Source organism: Pseudoliparis swirei, chromosome 4, assembly GCF_029220125.1.
Source record: "Pseudoliparis swirei isolate HS2019 ecotype Mariana Trench chromosome 4, NWPU_hadal_v1, whole genome shotgun sequence".
In the NCBI taxonomy this organism is placed as follows: Eukaryota; Metazoa; Chordata; class Actinopteri; order Perciformes; family Liparidae; genus Pseudoliparis; species Pseudoliparis swirei.
In genome coordinates, this window is record NC_079391.1 from 5,244,615 (window position 1) to 5,254,719 (window position 10,105).

Here is a 10,105-nt window from a genome sequence, read left to right on the forward strand (position 1 = left end):
GCATATTTTTAAAATGTATTTTAGAAAAGGTGATCTATCTATCTATCCATCTATCCATCCATCCATCTATCCATCCATCCATCTATCCATCCATCTATCCATCTATCCATCTATATCTATCTATGTATATATACTGTATATATATATATTTATATATATATATATATATTCATCTATCTATCCATCTATCCATCTCTCTTTCCATCTATCCATCCATCTATCCATCTATATCTATCCATCCATCTATCCATCTCTCTATCTATCTATCGATCCATTCATCTATCCATCTATATATCCATCTATCTATCTATCGCTCTCTCTATCTATCTATCCATCCATCGATCCATCTCTCTATCTATCTATCTATCCATCCAACTATCTATCTCCCACCGAGCTCCACCAGTTATGCCCGGACATTACTTTCATACACGTCTCCATCCTTTGCTGACTTTTTTTTCTTTCTTTTTCTTTCTGTCCAGATCGTTCCGTGAGAGAGGAATGTGGTGAGGATCCGAGGCAGAGCAAGGACGTAGAGGCCGAGATGTCTCCTCCCAAATCACCGTCGACACCCAAGAACGTCAAGTCCAAAAACTCCGGTGCGGTATTACTCCGTCTCAGACTTTTGCTTTAAGAGTTTCCTCGTCCGCGACGTCGTGCGATCTACTTCTGAATACCAACCCACCGGTTCAAAAACTAACGAGTTGGCAAGATTGTTCAATAACTTGGCAAGACTGTGAGACGCTGGCACGCTGCAGTAGATTAGCGCTCAGTGCTGGTGACATAGAGAAAACATGCCAGAGCAAATTAGAAAATGACAACATATAAATCAATAATAACACAACAATAACAATAACTGCTCATGACATGAAGCACAGGACAGGAGTGTGATTCTTATGTCACACTCTCTTTGACCACTTGGATGACAAATTCAAATAGTAAGAAAAAAACAGAATTAAATCAGTTTTTAAAAAGTGCAATTGTTCTTTACGAGTATCGAAAAGACCGATATCAATAAGTAACGCTGGTTGGTTTTCATAAATAGTGAGACAGGATATTTCCTGACAGTGTGTTCGCTGTCTTGCAGAGCTATGGATCAAATTATTGATAATATTGGCAAATTAATTAGGCATGAACTGCTGTAAAACCACGTTGTTGAGCTGTTTTCTGGTAGCAGTTCTTATTGTGAGTGTGTTGATCACATCTATTTCCCAAAATGTTCAAACTATTGCTTTAATGCATTTGAAACATTCAGCATTTTGACTTATTCTTAAAAAATATGACAGATGAAAAAGGCGAAAGGTACATTTTCAGGTGTAAATCAATAATATAAAAAGGCAAAAAAAACAGGTGTCATTTAGATTGTTTACCATCAGATCCATTTCATTCCATGCGGCGGAGTCAGATTGTTTTTCGATGAGAAGAGTAACTCATGGAGTTAAATAAACACTGCAGCACTGTATAGCAAACTTTTTTTCTTTTCTCGGAAAATGACAAACGTAACTAGAACCAAATAAGGTCTTGATACCAAACCCACCCACAGCCTCGTGGCCCTCCCCGTGCCGCACGGAGCGGGAGCATCCACCCCGTAGGTAGGCAGGCACAATTCATCCCCAGCGTGTTCTCTTCCCACGGTGCTGGATACAAGGGAAGCCAGTGCCTCGTGTGAGTAGGTGGAAGGAAACCTTGTACCTAAGCAACGATGTGCAAGTTCTTCTATACCGCCCCCGGCTCGACGGAGGGAGGGATGGAGGGATGGAGGGATGGAGGGAGGCAGAACAGTGGAGTGTACACCGTCACTGCCACAATAAACTGCAGGACACACTGCGATGGGTTTGTTTTAGCTCTCTGTTGCCCTCCACTGGTCAGCAACTCAGTTTGAGTATCCACAATCAGTATTTCCATCAGGAGTAACCTTCAATAATTTACCCGATAACAACCTCAATGACCTCAGTTCCCATTTCAGCCGCATCCCGAGGAAATATAAGACTTGTAAATATTGTTTTTCTAATTAAAAAATGCTCGAGTGGAAGTATCCTTTAACCTTTTGATGACAATAATGAAGAGCAGTTTTTTTCTTCTTTTTTCATTTCTTTATTTGATAAGTGCACATTAATAAAAACATTTCTGTAAATGTGCCAGAGTTATTAGCAAAGATGATATTTTTTAATCTGTAGTCCCGGGAGGCAGATGTCATAAAAACATTTTAAAAAACATACTTTGCATTTTGCACACTGTCTATATTTAATATTTTTTAATATTTAATTTAATTTGTCATTAGTATTGTGTATTGTGTATGCATATGTTATACATATACATATATATTTTATTTTATATTTTACTTTGTATACTCCTATATCTTTCATCCCTGTTTTTTATATTTTATTTTTTATTCTTGTGTGTTTAGTTTATTGGTGCTGCTACTGTGACAACAAATTTCCCCTTGGGGATTAATAAAGTATATATCTATCTATCTATCTATAAGATTACAATGTTTATACAATATTTACACTTTCCAATGGGTGCACAAACAATACATAGTGAGAATAGTGAGTATACTCTGAGACATCATCAAGTAATAACAAGACATGCAACTAGAGGACTCACAAATTAAAAACAGACAAAGCAAATAAAATAAGGGAGAACTCTGTTAAAATGGAGAGAATAAAAACATCCATGTCAGAGAGACATAAAAGCATGCAGAGTAAATTTAATATTTAAATCAGAAACAACTTTATGATGTCAACCACAGCCAAACAACAACAAAAGACACACATGCAGTTCGAGTGATTGGTCGACCAGTAAAGTCCAGACATACAGAGACCTGACCACAGACAGAATATTCAACAACAGACAGAGCGAAAGTTCAAGTTCAGGGTCTTAATCTTATTAAAATCTTATTAAAAGTCCCTGTATTTGCTCTCCATCCCTGTAGAGTTCTCCCTGTTTTCCTTCAACAACGGCATGGTGGTGTCCTCGTGCCGGGAGCTGGACAACAACCGCAGCGCCCTCTCTGCCGCCTCGGCCTTCGCCATCGCCACGGCCGGCGCCAATGAAGGCACGCCGACCAAGGAGAAGTATCGCCGCATGTCGCTCGCCAGCACGGGTCAGTCACTGCTACTTCAATTCAGGACTATTGAGGAAAAAAGAATTCATTTTCTGGTTGGACAAATTAGCCTCAATAGTATACAGTAGATAAACCAGAGAAGCATACGCAGTGGTATGCCGGTACGGCCACCAGAGGGCCTCCAAACTAATTAGAAATGTCACGTCATCATTTACACTACTGTTCAAAAGTTTGGGGTCACTCAGACAATTTCGTGTTTTCCATGAAAACTCACACTTTTATTTATCAAATGATTAGAAAATATAGTCAAGACATTGGAAAGGTTAAAAATAATGATTTGTATTTGAAATATTAATATGAATTTTGTTGAAGGCCAGTTTTATAGCTTCTCTCACCAGCATAACTGTTTTCAGCTGCGCTAGCATAAAAAAGGTTAGTCTTCTAAGGCGATAACACAATGTACCATTAGAACACTGGAGATGGGCCTCTACACACCTATGTAGAGATTTCAAGAATAGTCATTTACCACATTAACAATGTATAGAGTGTATTTCCGATTAATTTAATGTTATCTTCATTTTAAAAACAGTGCTCTTTTTGTGAAAAATAACATTTCTAAGTGACCCCAAACTATTAAACGGTAGTATATATAAGCATCTATTTCAGTGATATCCGGAGAAGAAGAAAACAGACCGTTTCATAGAGTTACATCATTGTGAGAATGAATTTTAACAGCAACTTTGGTCAACCGTGCTGCAGGTTTTCCAACGGACCAGAGAAACGGGGACAAAGAGTTTGTTATCCGGAGAGCTGCCACCAACCGAGTCCTGAATGTGCTGCGTCACTGGGTCTCCAAACACTCACAGGTAATATACTTCACCTTTTCCCTCTCTTTGCAGAAAAAAAGGGGGAAAGCAACACTTCTGTAATGACTCTGATGTTGTTCCCGTGTCGGTCCTCAGGACTTTGATCTCAACACATGCGGGCTAAAGATGCGGGTAATCAGCTTCCTGGAGGAGGTGATGCACGACCCGGAGCTCCTGACGCAAGAAAGAAAAGCAGCTGCCAACATCATCAGGTCTGTTTTCTGTTATCACCGCTTGATGGCACACAGTCATATAAGACACATCAGGGCTTTTTTCAGCTCCCTTTAGAAAACAAACATGCACAAAAGTATTAAAGTATTTCCGATGCCACGCAAATGGAGAGACGGTAGATCCCAGAACAATGACCCTGAACACTGACAGTGAAGCTGCATCAAATAGAAACTTCTTCTTTTCCTCCGAGCAGAAGTTTCATATTGTAAAACTGGAGTGCACCCCCCAGTTTGGTGTGTGAGATAACACACCCCTGCTCCTACACATTATCAACCCGAGGAGCTGGAACCAAAAGTACCTCTAACGCAAAAAATCTGAAATGACGACCCAGTCAAGTTGAGCACTTTTAGACAGTTTAGGTCCATTCATGTCCACTTGGGTCATGCCAATTGTGGACAAAACTGTCAAATAATGACACTTGTGTGTGTTTTGCATGTAGGACTCTCACTCAAGAGGACCCTGGAGACAACCAGGTGACACTGGAAGAGATCAGACAGATGGTGAGTGAAGTAAACAGCCCTTTCAGTATAAAATAACCCCTGTGTTTGTGTATTCATTGTGGAAATGAGTTTTCCCTGTGTGTGTGTGTGTGTGTGTGTGTGTCAGGCCACTGAAGACTGTAAGACCGAGCCGTTTGAGAGCCACTCCGCCCTGGATATCGCTGAGCAACTCACGCTGCTGGACCACCTGGTCTTCAAGGTCATCCCCTATGAGTGAGCACACAGGCGCGCACACGCAACACGCAACACAAACGCACAAACACGGGCACGATACAACATGATAAAGGCCGAGTGGGGGAGTTACGGCAAAGTACGTGTTGGTGTGGTTTTTTTCTCATTGTTGATTATTTGAAACCACATGTTCCTCTGCAGGGAGTTCTTCGGTCAGGGCTGGATGAAGAACGACAAGAACGAGAGAACTCCTGATATTATGAAGACGACCAAACATTTCAACGATGTACGTGTGCACTCTGGTATTGTGACCAACAATGAACATGTGTATTATAGATAGATGGATGGATAGATGGATGAATCGATGGATGGATAGATGATAGATAGATAGATGGATGGATAGATGGATAGATACTGTAGATAGATGGATATATAGATAAATAGATAGATAGATGGATAGATAGATGGATAGATACTGTAGATAGATGGATATATAGATAAATAGATAGATAGATGGATAGATAAATCAATGGATAGGTAGATGGATAAATAGATAAATAGATAGATAGATCGACAGATGGATAGATAAATCAATGGATAGGTAGATGGATAAATAGATAAATAGATAGATAGATAGATGGATAGATAGATAGAAAGACAGTTAGATGGATAGACAGACTGACAAATATATAAATAGATAGATAGATCGATAGATAGATGGATGGATAGATGGATGGATAGATAGATAGTTAGATATATAGATGGATAGATAGATGATGGATAGATGGATAGATAGATGATAGATAGAGATAGATGGAAGGATGGATATATGGAAAGATAGATGGATAGATAGATAGATGGATAGATAGATAGATAGAGATACAGTAGATTGATTGATTGACAGTCATTATTATCACTATGCATTTTTCTCTCTTTTTGTCAGATCAGCAACAAGATCGCCACGGAGATCCTGCAGTGGGACGACGTCAACCTCCGAGTGGCGGTGATTGAGAAATGGGTGGCGGTGGCCGACATCTGCCGCTGCCTCCACAACTACAACGCCATGCTGGAGATCACGTCCTCTCTCAACCGCAGCTCCGTCTTCCGCCTCAAGAAGACCTGGCTCAAAGTCTCCAAGCAGGTATCGCTGACGTTGCTTCCCAACTGGGTGCAAGTTTTCAGGAGTTAGTGAAAGTAATTAGTAATAAAGTTTAGCACGGCCCTAAAGGAATAGTTTTACCATTGTTTGGGAAATACGCATACTTTCTCTTGCCAAGCGTTATATGAGAAGATCAATAGCTCTCGCATGTCTGAACCCGACATATAAGGCTTTCTGGGGGGCGGTGAATTCAGGTTGTGAAGCAACCATCGAAGACACCAAGAAGTCACTGGTCCTGGCCAAGAAGAACATCTTTTCACTTTTTGTACACGTTTCACAAAGCATTGTGTAACTTGTTGATGATTTAGCTTTAGAGGAGAAGTGTTTTGTTTCCTTTGGACAGGAGCAGGCTAGTTGATTCTCCTTGTTTCCAGTCGTTATGCTAAACTACGCTAAGCTAATGACCTCCTGACTCTAGCTTTCTAATAAAAGTTCACATATGAAAGTGGTATCAAACTTCTAATCAAACTCTTGGGATTTTTTTTACAAGCTTGTTTTGGTTCAGTCATACTGAAGTGAGCATTTCAAGCTTCATTAACCCTCCTGTTACCTTTGGGGTCAATTTGACCCCATTCAATGTTTAACGTCTCTTAAAAAAATTATTGCCATCATTTTTTTTGCTTCATATTTTATGACTTTTCCTAATTTATTGGGGACAACTGGAAAAACCTAAAATTCACATGACGATATGTTTTCACTGTCCTGTACAATTTGACCCCAGGTTGTTTTTCACTGTGTAAAACATATAAGAAATATCAACTTTTTAATTTATTGAAAGGGCTATTTAGGTAGTCAACAAACAAACATAAAGTGACACTTAAACTTGGGAAAAAATATTAATTCTCATACTTTTCTGGAGGTTGTAACTGCTGGGATTAAATTGACCTCAAGGGTAAAATATGTTAGTCAATTTGAAGGTAACAGGAGGGTGAAATTTTGTTTCAATAATGTGTAGGCCTATAAACAATGAAACGAAGCCTCGCGTGTTTTTAGTGACGCTGATAATGGTATTGAGCGTTGCCCTCAATTCATAAAACTCTGATGAAGATTTGAATGACCTGTTTTGAGCTGCTGGTAATAAAAGTTTTGCTTCGATCCATCTTCTAGACAAAGACCGTGATCGACAAGTTACAGAAGCTGGTGTCATCGGAAGGGCGATTCAAGAACCTGAGAGAAGCTCTGAAGAAGTACGTATCTCTAGCTCTTCTCTCACACGTTGTGGTTGGGTCCCTCTTCATCACCTGACCCCTCCTCCTCTTGTCCTCAAGCTGTGACCCGCCCTGTGTTCCCTACCTGGGAATGTACCTGACTGACCTGGCCTTCATCGAGGAGGGAACGCCCAACTACACCGAGGACAGCCTGGTTAACTTCTCCAAGATGAGAATGGTGAAGAACACCCCCAGCCGGCTGAAATACACACATCATGTTGTTCCTGTCTTTAAGATGTCTTTTGTATTTAATTTGTCTCCAGATATCTCACATTATCAGAGAAATACGTCAATTTCAGCAAACGGCTTACAAGATTGATTATCAACCAAAGGTAAGCTTTTCTTATGTAATGTTTTATTCTGTATTTTTTACTTTTTCATGTCTTTTTTTGTGGTATTACTTGACTAGTATATGCAATGTTATTTTAGTTTATCGTCTGTATTGTTCAGTTTAAGTATATATTTGCCTCACATTCCTTATTCATATATTTTATATGTCTGTTTATTCCAGATATGCATTTTAATATTTTTTAGATATATTTTGTAGATATTTGTTTTAAAATTTGTGTGTGTTTATTATCACTTTAGGTCGCTAAGTACTTGCTGGACAGCAGTACAACGCTGGATGAGGAGAGCATGTACGACGCGTCTCTGAGGATCGAGCCCAAAACTTTATCATGAAGATGATGTCTCTCTCTCTCTCTCTCTCTCTCTCTCTCTCTCTCTCAACCCTTATATGGATCAACTTACAAGTTATTTATTATCATGTGCACAACAATTACAGAGAAGCGGTCATTGGCAATGAAACTCTTAGATCTCAGGTTCACTCCAACAGTGATTACTCAAATAAAAATGTAAATCTACAACATGAAAGTTGAAAATATAAGGATAAAAATGAACCTATAAAAAATCTCAAATTAAATAATATGTAATTGTGGTAAACATTAATTGCTAAATGAAATTAACAGGTTTAAAAAACAGTGAGTTAAGGTCTATAGAGGGAAAGTGGTCCCTGATAACCCCGTTGGCCTTCTACCTGCACCTTTGGGTGCAGAGGTTGAGGGAAGGCAGCTCCGTCCTGGTGATGCGTAGTTGTTCACCTCCCTCTGCAATGCTTTCGATGGAGAGGGCGGTGCAACCGGCGTACCAGGCGGGCGATGCAGCCGGTCAGCCAGTGTCGAGGAGTGTACAAGAACAATATATCATAATGTACATAAACTATTATTTGTATTAGACACAGTAGGCCGTGCCCTCTTAGTATGTGCTCCCCAATGGACTCGTTAGTGTATAATCGTTATTAGAGACTGAGTAGAAGCCCAGAGAGGTTTTATTTATATAGTTACAGAGTATTTATATGTTATTTCTCGTCTTATGATACATTTATTTTCAACCACATGAGCAAACAGATGAGAGAGTATATAGAGAAGCTATTTAGTCAGATCCTAATGGGAATGTGCAGTCTGGAAAAAAAAGGCGGTGGTCACGTGATGATCAACTGGCCCCATCCATGGTAGTCACATGATGAAAAAACTGTCTCTAAACATGTCCCCACTCACACATTCTGCCTGGTTACAACAGCTATTTCTTCGGCCTATTGGTCCTCAAGTGTAAGATCTTAAATTTAAAATGAATACAAATATCCGTTAATCCGTTAATCAAAGTCGTGTAGTCCTTCGGACGTCAGTCCTGGTGGATTTGCATAAAGAGCGAGAATGGCAAAAAATGTTGAGGGTTTGACTTTTATGACACTTTTATTAAAAAAACGTTTCTACCCAGAGAAATAAAGGGAGTGAAAAGTGGGAGTGCTGTGGTGGGAGACGAACTGAAACAAGAATACCTGCTGATTTCTGCTTGAGCTGGTTTTCTGTTTAGAGATATGGGTTTTTAATGCTTTGCTTATTATTACCTTATTCCCCTGGTGGGCAACATGATGTATATACAGCGTAAGCACCGGGCAGTGTATGTAGCAGACGTAACCAATATTGAGCCACTTCAGGAAGTTAAATATCGAGACAGCAAGAGCATAGTTTTTAATGGTTAATCCTCTTTGGCCAGTGTATTATGGTTTTGCCTTAATCATGAAAATAGATTATATACAAAAGTATCTAAACTATTTTACAAATTTGCCAATGAAGCAGAAATATTTGCTGTGTACAACATTGTGTACAGGCAGTCTGATGCATTTCCTAACGTTGCAATGAGTTTAAAAAACAAACATATCCCTCGAAATGTGTTATCCTCATGATCGTTCCAACTCTGTGATATGATAACTTTTTCCCATGTACGATAAAAAGCAAATGTTGAAAACAACTTGTAAGTGTAACACAATCCGTGTCCTGTCTATTCCAAATGTGTTAGCGGGAACTATACAGTAGTAATAATTGTGCTTATTCTTGGAATATTTATAGGTATTTTTTACAGGCTTTGTATAAAAAAGTAAAATAAAACACCTATAGCTTAAGTGGCAGGCATGTACCACTTCGTGTTCAAATCGAAATCTATATCTAGAACAGTATGTGTACTGTATTTACCCCCCCCACCCCCCCCCCCACCCTTGCACATGCATCTTTAACCCTCTAAACAGGCACTTCCGGTGTTTGCAGTGAGCAATACCCCGTGGTATGAGAACTATCTTTCGGTCTATTTCAACAGCTTGAGTAGTATTTCCAGTTTTGTATGAAAGTGTATTCTTTTCCTGATTACCTCTTGTCAATAAATCTATTTCTTTCTCAGGGGGAGACGTGTCTTCGGGGCTGTTTTGTTTGTTCACGCTGCATGACGACACTTTACCAGGGGACGATATAGAGAGGGGGACCAAGGGAAAGGGGGGTGTTACCTTAAAAAGCAGCCGACTCGCGTGACGCTCTCACCGCTTGTTGGAGTCGACAGTCCGGGGACGAAAGTAT

General features: G+C 39.6%; 1 protein-coding gene across 3 annotated transcripts in view; it reads left to right on the plus strand.

The window, feature by feature from the left end:
• LOC130192590 (ras-specific guanine nucleotide-releasing factor 1-like) overlaps positions 1 to 9,937 on the plus strand; it is a 44,070-nt gene extending 34,133 nt beyond the window's left edge. For 2 of the 3 annotated variants that reach the window (XM_056412683.1, XM_056412682.1), the window contains exons 16-27: positions 480 to 601; positions 2,935 to 3,103; positions 3,824 to 3,930; positions 4,027 to 4,142; positions 4,601 to 4,661; positions 4,768 to 4,874; positions 5,034 to 5,118; positions 5,776 to 5,973; positions 7,099 to 7,178; positions 7,260 to 7,377; positions 7,463 to 7,531; positions 7,788 to 9,937. In XM_056412683.1, the coding sequence (XP_056268658.1) occupies positions 480 to 601; positions 2,935 to 3,103; positions 3,824 to 3,930; positions 4,027 to 4,142; positions 4,601 to 4,661; positions 4,768 to 4,874; positions 5,034 to 5,118; positions 5,776 to 5,973; positions 7,099 to 7,178; positions 7,260 to 7,377; positions 7,463 to 7,531; positions 7,788 to 7,880 (1,325 nt within the window). In that variant the 3' untranslated portion in view covers positions 7,881 to 9,937. Of the gene's footprint in view, positions 1 to 479; positions 602 to 2,932; positions 3,104 to 3,823; positions 3,931 to 4,026; positions 4,143 to 4,600; positions 4,662 to 4,767; positions 4,875 to 5,033; positions 5,119 to 5,775; positions 5,974 to 7,098; positions 7,179 to 7,259; positions 7,378 to 7,462; positions 7,532 to 7,787 lie in introns of all 3 variants that reach the window. The other variant, XM_056412681.1, reaches the window with a different exon arrangement.
• Positions 9,938 to 10,105: the final 168 nt, after the last annotated feature.